Raw genomic sequence first — 17,469 nt, forward strand, 5'->3', positions numbered from 1 at the left:
TGTGCGGTTTCAGTGTTCTAGAAAAAGACAAAAACCTAAAAACATACAAAAACAACTTTAAGGGATCACCAAATTTTATTATTATTATTGATTAAATACACAGACATTTAAAAAGTGTTTGTGGAACATTACACTCTGCAAAATCACGTTATTTGCCTTCGAAACATGTATGTATGCATTTTGAATCTGAAGTGGTACGGTATACCACGATAAATTCTGCATTGCTTTTATATGAGATAAAATGTAACATTGAAAAATATGAAGCAAGCGCAAAATGAAACAAAAAATAAATAACAGAAGTCTATTAAATAACAACTTCTTAAGTCATACAGTTTTTAACCATTTTTAAAGGATGACAAACTGAACTGTTAAAAAAAAAAAACAGCTAATCATCTTGTCTATCAATAGGATGATTTTGCTAAATATAGGCATCCTGAACGTGTTTATCATTTAAGACACATAGATAACTTTAGTATTTATAAACAATGCATCGAGTAATAAAACAACACTAAATCCTATCCTAAGATAATTCTATCCAAAACAGTAAGACTCAACATTAATATACCAAGTGTTTGCCAGTATTGAAGCCAACAGTCTCCTGATGGATGTCACATGACTGTATGGTTTCTGCTCTTTCAACAAGGGGAAAGGTCGTAACAATCTCAGGCATTTGGCCTCCGCTCCTGCAAAAAACAAATCACCTTTCATCCATCCCACACTGTAACCCAGAACATAAAGGCATTGTTGGAGAAGGCAAACAAACAATGCTGACATTTGGCTGTAGGCGTGAGGTTTCTGGGGCATACCCACTTAATTTTTCACTTCCAGGTTCCCCAGTGAACCGCCCTTACACCACATTGGTGTCGGATCAGGTGCTGCTGGGGCTGCTGGCGTCCACCAAACAGCTGGCCTTCTGTGCCTGGTAGTTACTGATGTTCCTCTTCATGATCTCCATACACGGACCCAGCAGCCTCTCGAAGGCCGACACGTCCATGACTGTGACATGAACAGAGAGCAAGGCAGTAAGCCTAAGTTCCCTATGAACACAGGTTGTGAGTAAACCTGGGCCTTCACTGTATTTCTGCAAAGTAATTTAAATGTGCTGTGGCTGTATAGTAGCCTGCAAATGTGGCATTTGAGGAAAAATTAAGGCCATAAAGATAATCAAATAAGTACTGCAATATTGTAAAGGAAAGAAGCAGTGTAAAGAACATAGGGCTAACTCTCTTTCTATGAGAAGTAACTGAGCATGCTACATAACACTGGCAAGCATGCACTATAATACATCAGCAATATTCTCCTAATTATCCCATAAGCCTTTAGAGATGAATGAGAAAACTGGAAGCAGTGAAATACATAAAATGTGAAATGTGAAATCTTGCCCGGAAGGCCAAGTGAGGTGAAGTCCCATGTGCTGCCATAGGGGGCAGTGTCAGTATTAATGCATTGGAGAGAGCTGTCAGAGATCGTTCTTCACCTAAACACTTGACGTCCCCTACAGCGTACGCTGAGGCCGCTCTTGGTTTGTTGGTGACTAGCGCCAGCTCCCCAAAGTACTGTCCTCGTGTGCATGTGGCAATCTCGATCTCCTCAATTTCACAGTCCTGTGTCATGTGACAGGAAACATTGAGCAGCCAGTCATTGCATGGTAGATGCTTGTGGTGAGCGTGACAGGGCTAAAACTACGCTCTAGGACTCTAAACAAAGCATGAGGGAGGACAAATATCACAGGATGGTGATGACCACATGTTTTTTTCTGACTAAATAAGGAAAATAAATACCCACCGGTGCATATCTCCCGATTGAGATCCTGACCTGACCAGACTCAACAATGTAGAAGCTTTTTGCAGTCTCTCCCTGGACAGCAGTATTACAGAGGATAATACTGTATAAACTTTATACTTATTTTCACCATGGGCTGACTTTGCACTTTTAATCCCTAGTATATCTGTATGATGTGGGTAAGTGAATGTGTGAGGACTAACCTCAGCAATGATTTGCTGCCCGTCTGTGTACTCTTGCGTGCTCAGCACATCCACCACCTTCATTCGCTCATATGCCTGCAAGGAAGGAGAGAAGCTATGGGTGTTCGTATTCCCTTAAGGAGCACAATGACAATTTGCCTGAGGCTGAACTGGAGAACATTCGTGTTTACGTCCAAGCTTGAGAGCAGAGGGACTGTCTGGATGAACTCGTCATACGCACTCCTTTTCTTGGCATTGTTTTTCACAATAATCCGCCTGAAGGTCGCCCTGTCCTGGAAAAACAGAGGTGCACCTGCTCAGCACAACTTCATAACACAGCAAAACCTCTTTATTTATCGATAAGGTGAATCAGTCTGAACACATCCACACTTTTAACCCCTGGGTTAACTTCTCAGTAGAACAAGGGTTTGCCCCGTACACTGGAAAAAGCCATAATTATCCTTCAATTAAGACAGATCCAATGTCCAGCAGGGGGCATCACTGCTGAATGTGAATTGAGACTCTCAGTTTTTTCAACTCTCCATGATAAGGGAGAACTGGCAAGGTTTCTGAACGGAAATGAAAATGTGTTCCCTCACCAAGCACCACAGGGCTCCAAGAGTTCTGGCAGTGATGGTGGTAGCTCGCGGCGTGTTGTACATCAGGGCCAGCTCCCCGAAGCTCCCGTGGTTGTCGTAGGTGGCAATGAGTCGTGTTACTCCGTTATCCGTTATTTTTACATCATAAATTCCGCTAATATATTCAATAATATTTGAATCAGCACAAGATTACACAATCTTTACCCTAGATGTCAAAGAATGCTAAAGTGGCACAGCTTCTCTTTAAAGTCAGTTCAACAGAAATCTCTCTACATATAGGCAATTGCGGAGTCTATTCTTTATGTACCAACAAACAATCTGTGAACTCTACCTCTCAATTACATAGAAGTTATCCCCATCGTCATGCTGCTCGATAATCTGTTCCCCTGCAGCCACAAGCCTTTCAAACATGGCGTCTAGCACCATAGAGAAATCGTCCTGCAGGGACAGGGAAATAATATTTCATGTCTGTGTTACATTATCCCTCCGACAATTTGCTACAGTAGATTACAACAAACACTGGCTACTTCCTTCAAAGAGCCTGTACACATATTTCCAGAAGAGGAGGATTTCAACATCAAGATATCTACCCGGTCGGTGACAGCATTTGGGACTTATACAATTAAATAACCTCTTAAACCAAGCAACGACAAATCAAAGAGTATAGTCTATTACATATCAAATACAACATTTGTATGGTTCCTACATTACCTCATTACTGTACATCTAGACTTATTTTCATTAATAACTATAAATTGAACTTTTATGCCATTCAAAATAATGTTGCTTTTCTGTTCCCTACCTGCTGCAAACTTTTAAAGAGAATATTGTCTTTGCAGGCCTCTTTCAGTCTATGCGTCTGCTGATCTGTTTTGGGATGAATTACCTGCAATACAAATAAGACGATGGCAGAAATACTTCCACACATGATCCATTCACACATGAAGCTGAGTTTCTAAGCACATATGGAATAAGTCAAGAATCCTTGAAGCATCTCAGATGGTCAAAATCAAGGTCATACCAGAGGCTCCCTGTTTTCCTCTGTTTCATTGTCAGGGTCATATGTCTCAGCAGACACTGCTGAGAACAGAGAAAATAAGTTAAACAAAGGCCTATCTTACTCATTATTATTATACGGCTTTTCAGAACGTTCCAAAAAGTACCGTTGATTTGAATGGGCCATCCCAACGTTCGCCGGTGAATATTTCCTGATATTCACCGCTGAGAAAAGATATTGACCGCTGTCATTGGCAACGGGTTTTTTGCTTCTAATTCACATCTTTCATATCATTCCGCAAGTAGTCCGGTCATTTAACGTAACAGACTCATTGTAATTTGAAGTCAGCAAGTAATGGGTTGCTACGCAACACCTGAAACTTAAAAGTTCTATTTGCTTGAAGAACTATTTATTTCTTAGCGGAAATCACCAAACGGCAACTAAATCGTTAAAAAGAGGTATTTTGGAGGAATGTCTTCTATGGTTTTTGGCAAGTAACCGTATAATAATCTAATTCTGATGTAATATGGTCACGGAAAGGACCAATCAACACATCTGTCGTTCCCACTGGCCGTCCAGGCTATGCACTATGTTGTTCTGTGGCTCAGGTCCGAGCACCCCGTGGAATTCTAAGAAAAGCATTCATGATACATTGCCAACAATATCACCATAAAGATGCCAATTAACATGTTAGCAAGCTTGTCTCACTGCCAAATGGGCTGTTGGTGGTGTCTCCAACGTTTTAGCATGCTTTTAAGGACTATAATGCTTCTTCAGCTAGCAAGCAACCGTGTGTGTCAGTTAATGGTAACTTCAGTCAATCAACACTTGCTGAAATTCACAAAACCCTTGAAATAAACTTTAAGTTACCTGACTTGCGTCTTGCGAATCTGTTGATCATTGGGGCTAAGAAAGATAAATCAAATTACACTTGGTTAATGTAACGTTTGAGAGATTAACCTGTACATTACTTTCAAATTTATGAGATGCACAACTATGAGATGCTAGCTAACAGCTGGCTAATGCAAGCTACCGACAAACTCCTCGTCGTCGTCTTCAGAGTCGCTCTGCATAGCTTCCTGAGTGGACTTCAGAAGTTGCCCCTTCTCTTTTCTTTGCATTTTCTGTTCTGCAAAGTACTGCAAGGCGAAGTCGCATATATCCCTTGGCTGATTTCGGAGCACTTCAACGGTGAAACCCTGCAATAACTCCTTTAGTCCCTCTGGGATCGGAATATGTCTATTCATTGTGAAGTTAAATTGATAATGTCACCTAGCTACGTTAGCTGGATAGCTGAAACTGGCGCTTAAAGAAAAAAAGTACTTCTGTACCTATGCAAGCGTTGGCTAAATTAGCTCGTTAACGGTAATCTCTGTTTATTTAGCGATAGATAGCTACCAATCAAGCCAAAATGTACAGTGTTCACTTGCTGAGTACAGTCATTTAAACTGTAACTGTGAGTTATAACAGAAAAGACTATTTCTTTAAACAACGTTTATAAACGGTTTTCGATTATCTACCTATGGTTTACTTCAAGACTTTCACACCCTTCACTGAACACAAAACTAATGAAAGCTGGCTAGCAAGTTAGATGATTCTTGTAACCATGACAACTCTGAACTCTGAGAGAAAGCGTAGACCATAGGGGGAAAGTGACAGTTGCTTTAATCTACCCGAAACGTTATCACCCACGTGCCTCTATGCTGAGTACACACTTCACGGTTCTGGAGAAAATTAGGGCGGTTTTGCTCTTGGCCAACCACTGTAGCGTAAAAAATGGCGGCGGTGAAAAGCACATTTTTTCATATTTAAACTATGTTGATAGTGTGCTAGTTGCCAGTATGTTGCCTCTTGTCGTTGTCTTGATTGAAGAAGTGTATACACATAGCTCAGGCTTTAGGCTAGATAACTTGTTATTGTATTAGCTAGTCAGCCACCTAGACATAGCTAGTTAACAAAAAAATGTCTACTGTGGACCGATAATATTCAAACTATTGGTATGGAATCTAATTATGTAACAATAGTGCACTGCACGTGATTTTGATCAATTTGAGCACAAGTCTGTAATTTTTGTCAGTGATGTGTTTTGGAGAAAAGTAATTTCATTTCAGCCTATGCAGCTAGCTGTGTCAGAGACATTATAAGGACTTTGGCTATGCGTAGCCTACTTACTGCCTGGTTGCTGGCTAGCTAGCTATTTGACAACTAATTAACAACCTCGATGTCTATTCATTGCCACTGAGGATGTGGTGGAGGCTTTGATGGGCGCAGCTCAACTTTTGCTGAAAGTGTAATATGATTGGATAAAGTTGGGGCCGTGTGATGGTGTTTTTAAAAAGCTCTGTTTTCGCATGTACACATGGTGACTTAAGCTTCGTTTCCATTAGGGCGTTAATCGTCCCGCTCTCATTGGGAATGAATGGAGACGATAGCCCGTCTGTCGAGCAACGAAACGTCTCCGCCTCCCTTCCTAAGTTTACGATTCTTTAACGTTATGCAAATGCAGACCACGCGGTTACCAATCAGTTTGGCGTGTGTGAGAATTGGCAGCTGAAGTTGTGCAGAAGGGCGGGAGTAATAAAAAAAAATCAAAGCAAGATGGCGGAGTCTCGGGAGTCTGTTACTGGGACGACATATTTTATGTGAATAAAGGTGAATACAGGTGTTCAGGGCTGTAGTGGCTGTAGTGGTATGTTATCAGTTAAAGTCATATTAAATAAACGACAGTGAATAAATGTGTTTGTAGTTTGTTCAATTTCAAGAAAACAGTAAAGAAAAGTATGTGTAGGCCTCACCAGTGCCGCTGCTAGCCATTTTGGTGCCCTAAGCATAACTCCTTTATGATGCCCCATGCCATTTTATTCAAACGAAAAAGGAAAATCTACTTTGTAAACACAGTACACAAAACAGCCAAAACATACATACACACAAGTATTGGGATGTGCAAAATCTTCTTAGAAATTAAATAGTCATCCATAAATACAAACTTAAAAGCAGAAGTATACAGGTAAGCAATATTCTCCAATAAAGCAAAGACATAGAAGCGTCATTCCATGTCAAGTGGGCTCCCACTCGACCGTCTCAGATTTGACTGAAAAAAATTCAAGGTTCTTCATACACTTCTTAATAGGTATAGTCCCAAATATTAGCTCTCTACTCCCAATAGTTTTGTCACAAAGGATGTTTTAGGGGTGAGGGGGTGCTCTACGCTCTGTTGCAGCATCTTTGAAGGCCTGTGGAAAGCTCAATGTTAAAGCTAAAGACTTGACATTATACACAGATTTTATACACAAACGCAGTTTAAGCTCTGTGTTATAAACTTACCTTTTGTTACCATTTGAATATGCGTCCATAGGCCATTGAAGGGCGTGTACAAAAATCCCATATTTTCAAAAAAATATTTTGAGAAAACGAGGCAGAACACCATCACCAATTTCTGATATGTTAAGAACAAATATCTAATCTTTCCAAAAGAAAATTGTTTTTTTTTTTGCTATAGCATGCCAAAAATTGCACAAAATGTGGCACCATCGTAACTTTTTTTGAGCAATTAAATAGCGTGATTTAACTGGCTGATATAAATGAATCAGAGAACACAACTGAATAAAGGAATACATTTAATGGATAAGTAAATGAATCAGAGCATGAGTGACAGCCGCAACATCTATCATATTTTCATGACTTCACAAGCTAATCTGCTATATTAGCGCTGCACTGCAACCGAACTTGCTACTTAACAGAGAAACTTGATTTTTCTGACAATGCCCTCTCTGATTCATTTATATCAGCCAGTTAAATCACGATATCACACATACCAGAGGCAAAACGCACCGATGAGGCTACAGGTTACAAACCAGCTAGCTTCTACATTTATCTTCAATTAAAGTGTTAGCAGCAAGCTAACAATAATCGTCGAGAGCTTCAGATAAGACCTACAATATTCTGTTTGCCCTGACAGTGTTCGTGTAGTATATAAACAACAAACCGAGTCGATGTAGACATATAAAAGTCGTGTAAACACCTGTATTCACCTTTATTCACATAAAATATGTCCCAGTAACAGACTCCCGAGACTCCGCCATCTTGCTTTGATTTTTTTGATTACTCCCGCCCTTCTGCACAACGTCAGCTGCCAATTCTCACACACGCCAAACTGATTGGTTACCGCGTGGTCAGCATTTGCATAAAGTTAAAGAATCGTCAACTTTGAAAGGGAGGCGGAGACGTTTCGTTGCTCGACAGACGGGCTATCGTCTCCATTCATTCCCAATGAGAGCGGGACGATTAACGCCCTAATAGAAACAAAGCATTACGGTGCAAACCCATGACACCGTTACGAGTGACGCGATATTCTAATCCCATGCATTTCAACGGGAGCCAATTCATTGTGACGTAGACCACCGTTTTGGGCCACGCGACGATAAAAGTTGGAAAATGTTGAATCCTATGCAAATGAGGAGCGATTTTTCCGGGCAGCGGCCAATCAGATTGTTTGGTGTCGTCTCTGACAGTTCGAAAATGCTATTTCCACACGCTACAACACGCCCACTCAAAGCGATGGAAGCGTATCGCGTCGCTGTCATGGGTTTGCACCGTTAAGGATTGCGTTTTCAAAAGTCTCCACCCTGAAACCCATTTCCCGAATCTAAAATCACGAAAACGCTGTTCTGACGCGACAACGTCTGCCTCTGGTGACCAGCTGGAGCGGATTCAGAGCAGGCAGTATAATTTGGGCACAACGATAAAGAGAACGGCTCTAAAGTACGACCCGGTTCCCCTCGTCCGTACCAAAGAGTCGTTAAAATGAATCGAACTGATCGCGAACGTATCATCAGTAAAACTTTAGCATATTGAAACAGGTGAGCAAGATTTGGGAAATTCTGTGGTAGTAAACACAGCATAGCCTACTGGTTAATACGCACCAAAACAGACATCCTTTTCTTTTTTATGTCACGAAACACAGGTGATAATTAGCATTCTGGAAGCGTAAAATGTTACCAAGCAATTCGCTGCAACAGAATACCATCATCAAATTCCACTGTAGCATCGCTTGTCGTGTGTTCGCCTGTGTGGTACTTTTGTAAGTATATTTTTTCCTTTCTCTACTTTTAATGAAGGCTAACTGACATCAACCTGATGTACTTTCCAGAAAAAGTCCACAACAAACTAAGGGATTTGACACAAGTGTTGCATAAAACTAGTTTTTAATGTCAAGTCAAATGTATTTATGTAGCATATTTAAAAACAACTCACGTTGACCAAAGTGCTGTACAATAAAATCTAAAGTGGTCAGTAGATCTCTGGAGACCTCTCTGGGATGATTTATTGTGTTCAACAGCTGGAATAGTAGGACATAATGACCATAACACTGCAAGTTACAGTTTTAGGTAAATATATATCTGGTGCTTTTCATGTGGCTGTAATTCAGTCCTCAACTGTGAACACATCCCACGCCAGGGGTACATTTCCAAAATTAAGACTTAATTGAGACCTCCTTGACTTCCACATAAACAGAAGTCCCAACTTTCTGGTGTTTTATAAAATCACAAAACACTTGTAATCAGGAAAGCATTTTTCATTTACGCATTATAGGCTACCTAAATCTTAAAGTGGCATTATGTAGGAATTGTACTTCAGGGTTAGGGTTAAGATTAGCAATTTTACCTTAAGATAACATCTTAAAAAAAATCGGGGCGCTACAATGACGTTGAATAAGGAGAATCGCCTCCGTGCCATTGCCATACCAGGGTCCGTAGGCATATTACTGGGTTATGTAGGTTTGCCTGAAGCCGCCCGGTTACTACTGTCTGCCGAACTATTAAGTGGCTTATTTGCCGTCTTGCTTTGTCTTGTGTTGCACTTGCTTGATGTTTGACTGTGTTAGGAAAGTTGTTGACTCACTAGTTTGTCATAGTGTCAAAGTAAGCACATTTCAAAAGGTTTTGCTAGGTTTAGCCGCTAGCATCTCGTTAGCAATTAGCAATTCCTACATAATGCCACTTTAAGTCAACTAACAAGCCTGAATAATAAAAAATAATCGGAACAATACTACTGCACTCAAAACCTAGACTAAAAAGTAAGAGAAGCCCACAGCAGTAGCAATAACAGTAACCATATTAAATATTACATAATATGTATATGTTCACAGTGCAATGGCCAATCAAGTCAACAGGAATTACTTTCACCCTTTGCCATCAGGAAGAGACATCCTTTTAATTTTGCACTATGAGTCAAGTGTGATAGGTTGATAATGTATTTCCTAAGGTACTTCCAAAATGCTACATTACAAAGTCAGACACAAAGAAGGCTTGTATGATTCAGGTGCTTTAGTGCAATTTGCAATTTGAAACCTGTGTTCTTGCCACTTCACTATCTACAACAGAGATTCCCCTTCATAACTCTATGGAGTACACACAAATGCTAACAAAAAATGTGAATGTCGAAAGCATGTTATGTGATATGCTGTCCCTGTAACCACGGGAATTGAGAAGATCAGGCAGAGCGTTTCTCCACTCCTTGTTTGATTCCCAGCACCAAGTGCAAGAACCAGTTGAACTGCACCGTCCAGCCTTTATCTCTGCAAATCTCGATCTGGTCCAGGAAGTGACGCTGGGCCTCCTCCTCCGAGCGGCCGACGGTCAGCGCCTCTCGGATGTACTCAATGTCCTCTTTGCTGGTCAGCTGGGGCATACCGGTCATCAGCATCATGGAGAAGAGAATGATGAGCAGGTTGGTGTGGTGTCTCAGAGCTGAGTAGGCTTTCACGCATGTATCCTGAGTCAAACAAAGAAAAATTAGAGTTTCTACATCAGAATCAAGGAGAGACGTTATGCAATGAAGTTTCACTTTCACTACATTACTAAATATATAATTTAGACCTATATGAATGTTCATTACTTTGCATAGAATACCTGGAATTTCTGAAAATACGGGCTGCTTTTCTTCCCTGTCGTCCCCATGACGTAAAGGAAATCAGGAGTCAGTACAAATGGGACCCTCTCCTTACTGATGCCCATGAAACTCTTGTAATTGCCCAGAATGTGTCCAAAGTCGATGTGGAAGAGGTTCCCTTCACAAGTAAAAAAGACACTATTATCTACTCAAATGGTTAAAAAGTAATAACAACTTTGAATCTTGATGGAGATAATTTGCAAACACTGTTAATTACTTAAGAATGTAAGAATCATGTGCTTATGAAATCAGAAACATGGCTTTTCTGTGTTTCTGCGTGTGTGTAACTTAGAATATTAGGTGCCACTTAGTCTGCATATGTACAAGAGCATGTTTAGACCAGAAGTGATAAGAAGGGTCGAACTGTGCTTCTTCCGACCTTGCAAAACTTCCATCCTTGCCTCAAGCGTCAGAAATCCACCACGTGGTTATCCCTGCTGAACGCTCAACTTCTGTCTATATAAACCTTGTGCGATGTGTTTAATATTGCTTCGCTTTCAGCCTTGTGCTGGGAGTGAGCCCGATTGCAATTGTTGTTTGTCTAATAAATATACTTATATGCAGCTCCGGAGTCCTGAGGTAACTATGGTGAATTTTCACCTATCAAATCTGTTCTAACTTCAATTCATATTTGAATTGCTTTTTAAATGTACACTACTACTGACAAATATGGGTTTAAATTTACCAGTTTCTGTAATCATAATGTTGTCATTATGACGGTCGCCAATTCCAAGGACATAGGTGGCAACACAGTAGCCTGCACAGGAGTACACGAAGCGCTCCACAGTCTGTTGAAACTGAAAACAGACATGAGGACACATTCAGGTTTCAAGAAATGTTTATTGGCACTACACACAATCTTCTCAAATGCCTGGTGTTAAAAGGCTAGTTAATCTTCCAATGTCATTCAACAGACTTCCTTCTTCACACTTTTTTATTATTAGTATAATTTATTATTATTATTATTAGTAGTAGTAGTCGCAGTATTTTCCATTGTAAGTAATTCTACCAGGACGCATCTGTTTATTGAACCAAAAAAAGAAAATAGGTAGTATAAGCAAGTGCTGTATTTGGTAACAGTGAGCAAGCCTTCAAACAAAGAGTGTGAGCTCAGGAAGTGCGTTTGTCGGGGGTGTTTCCTTCCTGTGACATGCTTAGCGCCATTCGTCAGATCTTGCTACACGGCTGATACGGAAGGGTACATACCTTGTCCTCACAGACACACTTTTCCCTGAGCCACTGATTAAGAAGCTCATCTTTGAAGGCACCTGTATTTCCCACAATACTCTGCTGTATATTGGCAATGGTTCTGGCATCCTTCACTATTTCAATCATGCCTGTTGAAAAATCAGCAGCATCAGTGTCTTAGTATTTCTAAGTCTATCTAATTTTAGGTTAAATAACAACAAGTATCTGTTTTGTACAAGTATCTGTTCTTATCTAACAGCAAATCTGCTGACATTGTGAAAAACAAAAGGACAAAAGTACCTATTTTATTCCCAGTGGAAATGCAGCCATATGGCAATAAGCACAGATCCAGTGATTCTGCTTCCCAAATAGACTCCATTATCAACAGGATCTAAGAGTTCCGAAAAAGAGCACATCTTAGGGCGTCCTACTTTCTGAAAGCATCCATTTTGTTTACCACAGCAACACCTCTCAAAAATGAGTGCTACACACTAAGCTATTAAACACAAAGTGAGCACACACAAACATATACAGTATTTCTGCTGGCAGAATGCTGCTGGTGTTTTGCACAGGAAGAGTAAAGCTTCAGGAAACGCTACTTGTAGGATGAGCATGTCTTGACGAAGGTCATCTCCATCCTTGAAAATGATTCCGATGGTGTCACTAGACAGGGTTGTGGGGTCTGCACGCTTGAACTGCAGCCACAATGGCTTCTTTTTTGATGCCATAACTTTGCACTGTTCAATCTGCAATGACATGGCCACAGTGAAATGACATGGACGTTGCTCATTACAATGGTTAAAAACATTAGCCAGGATGGAAACACCAGAGGGGAAGTAAACGGCCCAACTAAAACCACAAAAAATGGGTAGTTGTAAAGGAGTCTCAGACAACAAAAGGCCAAAAGGCTTAACTTACCACAAGCCCTCCGGCACGTAGGCCTGGGTCATACGGCACTTTGAAGCTCTGCGGCAGACCCGACACTTGTAAACTCTCCAATTTCTGTCGCAGCTGAAAAACCACTGTTCATCGATACCAATTAGTGATCAACTGTCACAGACTGTTCAAATAATTCAAATAGTTTCAGCTGTCAGTTCTTTGCTTACCCTGTGCTGACACATCATATTTTTCTGCTGAGACTGCCTTGATCTCACGGGTGACTTTCTGGAGAGCCTCTGTGATCTCCACTTGCTTCTTGAAATCCTGGAGCATGGCATCACCGCAGCCTCGCAGATAGGCCTCCAGAATAACCGCATAGCGTTGCTGATAATGCATTGACTGGGCAATTTCACTTCGCAAAAACCAGAACAGGAAATGGCCAATTCTCTTGCTCTGTGGAGTGAGAGAGGCTTGTAGTTCAGCTCAAGATCAATGAATGAGTGAGATAAAGAGAGACTCTGCATAGCAATGGACTTGTGCTTACCCTGAGTGCCCGTTTTAACAAGAATCTTGCAAGAGCACTGTCATGGTAAGGCTCAAATTTCACTGCCTGCATAAAAGGGTGCAAAAAAACATACACAAGGTAACAAATCTATTACACAACACGTAGCCAATTTGAATGCTTTACAAACGTTTCATTGTTGGCCTCTGTTTGGTTTCAGTCATGACGTGATGCATGCAAATCACTCCCCTGCTGAGATGGTGTGTAAAAACAAATCAGCAATAATATTCCTACCTGAACCAACTGCAGCAGATATCGTAAGACAACATCTTCATCCAGTGTCTCCAGTTTCCTTACAGCCATGGAGCGCACATTTGCATCAGAGAAGTTGCAGTCCAGCAACTGCATGGCTAACCCCACATCTAACGAGCTCCTGTCCCACGTGGTGGTCCTTTCCAAAAGTTGATGGGTCGCCATCACAGCCTCCTGTTTGCCCCATTTCACAGACCCGAGAAATTTGGGATAAGCTCTGGGGTGCCGCATGCACTCCTGTCTAAAGTGCCACAGGAGCTCCTTGTCCTCTGGGCTCAATGGGTGCAGTGGATCAGTGGCGACAATCTGTTCAAACTGCTTTCGCAGGTGGTTAGGCATGTCCCTCTGCCCTCTCTCCCCTTCCAAATCAGAAGCCTCTTTAGACTCTCTGCACTTGGGCAGAGCTACCGGGTAACAGTACTTGTCCAGCAGTATGGCTACAGCCATTGAGCTTGTCTTGTCTGGGTTGGTGGCAGACGTCAGCTTGTCTGCATTGACACTGCTGTTGTCCTCACTCTTGTCTGGTATCTTCCACATGTGCAGGATGAACTCTCCTTGTCTGAGCAGGGAACGATGGTCAATCAGCAGGAGGTTCACGTAATACAGCAAACGGCTCTTGCTCTTGCCATCGTAGCCTCCATTGTCCAGATTGGATGACTTGGATGACTGGGTCTGGGCCTTGCCACATGATACCTGCAGACTCAGTCGTGCTCCCTTAGGTAGGTCTTTTATTTTGATGTTGAACTCCAGCCAAGTGTTCCACAGTACCTCCTCGGTGAAGGGCTTAGGAGTCGTTCTTTCTTGGGCCAAAAGCTGCTGCCCATGGAATATACTGGCCTCCACAAACACAATCAGCTCAGAGTTACGAGGCAGAACAGGAATATCAATGCCCAGCACCTTGACCCGAAATTTGCGGTTGCAATCCCACAGCGAAATTGTAAACACTTTTTCATGGTCCTTCTCATCAATGGTCAACTGTTCATGAGTACCAGCCACTCCAGTGCAATCATCCACCTGCGCCCAGTCTTCCTTGTGAACCTCCTCCGAGTCAGGGTCTGGAGGCATTTCTAGCACCAGGTGAATTTCATCTCCATCCTTGAGGCACTGTCTTACCCAATGGAAATCCTTGATGGCATAGTTTCCAAAAATGTACTCCTCTCGCCCACAAACCCTAAGCACGTAGTCTGCCTCACTGACATCTTCTGGAATGTTGAACAGTGCCCTCTTTTTAGCTATCTTGGTGAAGAAGCTCTGGAGCACCTGGACAGTTGTGTCGTCAATTGACACCTTAATTGTTTGACTGGATGTATTCCTGTGTATCACTAGCAGGACGTTACTGTTACTAATTTTACCCATCAGATACTCAGGGAGGGGTTTTGTAGTTACCCAGGGATCCATTGAATACAGTTTGGCATCTCTATCTGCCAACTCAATTTTGCGGGGGGTAAGTAACTTTCTGCGAGTGAACTCAAGTTCATCATCATGAACATTGCTCACATCAGTGACATCGTATCCAATCAAGTAGTTCAAGTACTTCTGATACTGAATGGACTCATCTGAGGGAAGAGGCCTCTTGGCCAGGTGAATCTTCCCACTGTCTTTTTTAAGTGCTTTCCAATAGCGAATGCAATCCAAGGTCTGGAACACCTGGTGTTTGTCGTAAATCTCACACCAGTTTCCTTTCTTTTGGTAGAGCAAGATGCAGTGGTCTGGGGAGTATTTTTGGTAAAACTCAGGACAGATGTGACTAGCAACAGCTCTGAGCCACACCTGAGCTTTCACCTGTTCCACAGTGCAATTTCCTGCTACTTCTAAATGCAGGGTGTCTGGGCTTTTGCTAGACTTGTTAGTGGTGGGGAGCACAAACTCGACAGCAATCTGGTCCATTGCAACAGCTGCGTTGGATGTAAACGCCTTCATTTTCCGTCTTCTTCTTTTGGTATCTTCTCTACGGACTACTGGTGATTCATCGTCGCTAAACTGCTGTTCCATAACCAAAGGTATCTATAGACCAAAAGAGTAACCAGTACATTTGTGTTACTGCTCCATGAAAGGTCCATCCATCTTAATTTGAACTGTTCATACATAAACTATAGAGTCAGAAGGAAGTAGGCTAGACAATAAGCAACCACAAGAATGCATGTAGGATATGGTCACTGCCGAACCCTGAGGCTAACTGGCCAGATCTTGTGACAGACTCTTAAGGTTTTTCAGTCATGAAGTTCCTGTACAGTACTTCCACGTCACAGTAATAGTAAGAACTCATATAAGAAGATTGTAACTCTGTCTACTATTAATGGTGTTCAAAAGGCTTCCTGATAGTCGATAACTTTGCTTGTCATAATGTCAAAACATGCAATGAAAGGAGGCACTTAAAAACACGAAGCTTACAATAACGCGACTACACTTTACAATCGCAACTACCCGATTTTTGGATTGGCTCTGAAAACCCACCATTTGTGCGATTAACCAAACGATTTAATGTAATGCAAAGACACGTCCCTGAAATGTGTTCACGAACACATATTAAAACATGTAAGAGGTTCAACTCATAAAACATTACTGCCTGATTATGCTAACATGATTCAATGTAAATATCTCTTGCTAATCAGTATCTCCTGAAAACTAACGGTAGCTTAAATCCTGCTTACACCAGCAGGTTCTAAACACAAAAATACTTACTGTTCAGCAAACGAAGAGACTTAGCCTCCAGGAATTGACAACCAACACGTGTATTGACATTTAAGCTGTACACGAATCCAAATGAACTTGTGAAGTTGTAAGTTTCTGCTCTCTGAGCGGCTATTCGTATAAATGAAACGTCAGTTTGGGTATTTCCCCTCCCCTTTCAATTCCTGTTGCGCATGTTCTCCTACTGGCAGACGAGGCATACTGTCACACTGTCAAGGCTTGGTCAAAAAAGTAAAACGCAAAGAAGAGACAAGTGTATGCAGCCAATAAATTAACAAGAAGGAGTATACACTTTCAACACTTCTAACTACTGCTTAACTCTCACCCAAAGACTCAGGTTAATTTGAGCTGAGCGCGCCTGCTCCCTTGTTGGTCAAAAAAGTACCCATATACCGGTAGATGCATATAGAGAAATGGGCGGATGTGATCAGCAACCAAGTATCAAAATGATGTGTTGCTGTAACAAATACAGCCTACAGTATTTTGCCCTTCCTAGAGTGTCTGTCGTAAACTGTTAAGTTATAGGGCCTACAACCTCAAACAACATGCTCATCAGACAAACCAACGTATGATATATTATACAGACCAATGCTATTTTTTCACGGTAAAAGGGATGCTTCTATGTGTTCTTTATTTCAGTGAACTACTAAGAAACAGCTGGCATGTTTTTTTAAACTTCATTGCATTTATGCACGCCACATATTGTGATATGTTGTACATCGGTTCCCCCTAGTGGTTAGTATTAGGTTATGTAAAATAAGGTGAATTCAACTCGTGAAAGCATGTCAGCCAAAAGCTCACTTTGTAAGTTGCTTTCTTTGTTTTGGAACTTGATTTTTGTAAATTACAGGATAATCACATAATGTTACTTCATGTAATGCTTACTGACGAATCAACTATCCATTAAGCACATCAAATTGGACAATTGTATCGGGGGTGCAGTGCTCACGCGGATGTTTTAACCATGACCAAAACATACACACACACACATACACACATATATATTATTTACATGGATACTATCTGCTCTTCCTTTTGTTTTATCCTAAATGTCATAATTTTGCTTACTTTGATCATTGCCTATTATTTGTACGATGTGTTCATTCATTCACGACCATTCTTTATGGTTGGTCTATCACTGGTCTGTCATTGGTCTGATAGATTGCGTAGCCAGTGTAGCCACACAGCTGAAAACAGAATGGCACAGCCTAATATGCCATAAAAGCGGCGTGAGGAAACATAAAGTAGACATGTGCTTCTCTGTTTTGTTTTGCCACCCCCTAATAGATTGGATGCAGCTGACAGCTTTCATGTACGCTCTTAAATGAATTTTCCACCAGTAGCTTTGGTTTCAGCTGTAGACTTCAACACCGACTTCAGGAAATG

The 17,469-nt window shown here is 41.4% G+C and overlaps 2 protein-coding genes across 6 annotated transcripts; both read right to left on the minus strand.

Moving 5' to 3' along the window:
• Positions 1-56: 56 nt before the first annotated feature.
• On the minus strand, positions 57-6,128 carry LOC105896687 (cAMP-dependent protein kinase type II-beta regulatory subunit-like). Of its 5 annotated transcripts, none has more exons than XR_004165386.2 (12): positions 4,594-5,892; positions 4,431-4,466; positions 3,585-3,643; positions 3,366-3,449; positions 2,895-3,001; positions 2,564-2,717; positions 2,156-2,257; positions 1,986-2,060; positions 1,786-1,857; positions 1,478-1,604; positions 807-996; positions 57-683 (listed from the first exon to the last, which is right to left on the minus strand). XR_004165386.2 is itself a non-coding variant. In XM_031582450.2 (11 exons), exons 1-11 carry the CDS (start codon positions 4,805-4,807, stop codon positions 869-871), a joined length of 1,155 nt encoding a protein of 384 aa, XP_031438310.1. In that variant the 5' UTR covers positions 4,808-6,128; the 3' UTR covers positions 57-868. The 5 variants fall into 5 exon arrangements, 3 of the variants coding, with proteins under 3 accessions (XP_031438310.1, XP_031438309.1, XP_031438311.1); XR_004165385.2 differs by having other exon boundaries at positions 811-996; positions 4,594-5,890; XM_031582450.2 differs by having other exon boundaries at positions 57-996; positions 3,585-3,640; positions 4,594-6,128.
• Positions 6,129-9,495: 3,367 nt separating this feature from the next.
• pik3cg (phosphatidylinositol-4,5-bisphosphate 3-kinase, catalytic subunit gamma) lies at positions 9,496-16,481 on the minus strand. Its single transcript, XM_012823498.3, has 11 exons — positions 16,075-16,481; positions 13,375-15,396; positions 13,123-13,188; positions 12,806-13,031; positions 12,618-12,721; positions 12,299-12,445; positions 12,000-12,090; positions 11,718-11,848; positions 11,197-11,308; positions 10,472-10,629; positions 9,496-10,334 (listed from the first exon to the last, which is right to left on the minus strand). Exons 2-11 carry the CDS (start codon positions 15,382-15,384, stop codon positions 10,053-10,055), a joined length of 3,327 nt encoding a protein of 1,108 aa, XP_012678952.1. The 5' UTR covers positions 15,385-15,396; positions 16,075-16,481; the 3' UTR covers positions 9,496-10,052.
• Positions 16,482-17,469: the final 988 nt, after the last annotated feature.

Source organism: Clupea harengus, chromosome 16, assembly GCF_900700415.2.
Source record: "Clupea harengus chromosome 16, Ch_v2.0.2, whole genome shotgun sequence".
Taxonomy (NCBI): Eukaryota; Metazoa; Chordata; class Actinopteri; order Clupeiformes; family Clupeidae; genus Clupea; species Clupea harengus.

What these genes read in the sequence shown, in the direction of transcription:
- pik3cg (XM_012823498.3), bottom strand. Translation starts at nt 15,384, where the DNA reads ATGGAACAGCAGTTTAGCGACGATGAATCACCAGTAGTCCGTAGAGAA. An exon ending in TTCCACTGGGAATAAAATAG is followed by an intron (nt 11,849 to 11,999) that starts GTACTTTTGTCC and finishes ATTTTTCAACAG; the next exon opens with GCATGATTGAAATAGTGAAG. An exon ending in CGTATTTTCAGAAATTCCAG is followed by an intron (nt 10,335 to 10,471) that starts GTATTCTATGCA and finishes TGTTTGACTCAG; the next exon opens with GATACATGCGTGAAAGCCTA.
- LOC105896687 (XM_031582449.2), bottom strand. Translation starts at nt 4,807, where the DNA reads ATGAATAGACATATTCCGATCCCAGAGGGACTAAAGGAGTTATTGCAG. An exon ending in CTCTGCTCTCAAGCTTGGAC is followed by an intron (nt 2,061 to 2,155) that starts GTAAACACGAAT and finishes CCTTCCTTGCAG; the next exon opens with GCATATGAGCGAATGAAGGT. An exon ending in CAATCGGGAGATATGCACCG is followed by an intron (nt 1,605 to 1,785) that starts GTGGGTATTTAT and finishes CACATGACACAG; the next exon opens with GACTGTGAAATTGAGGAGAT.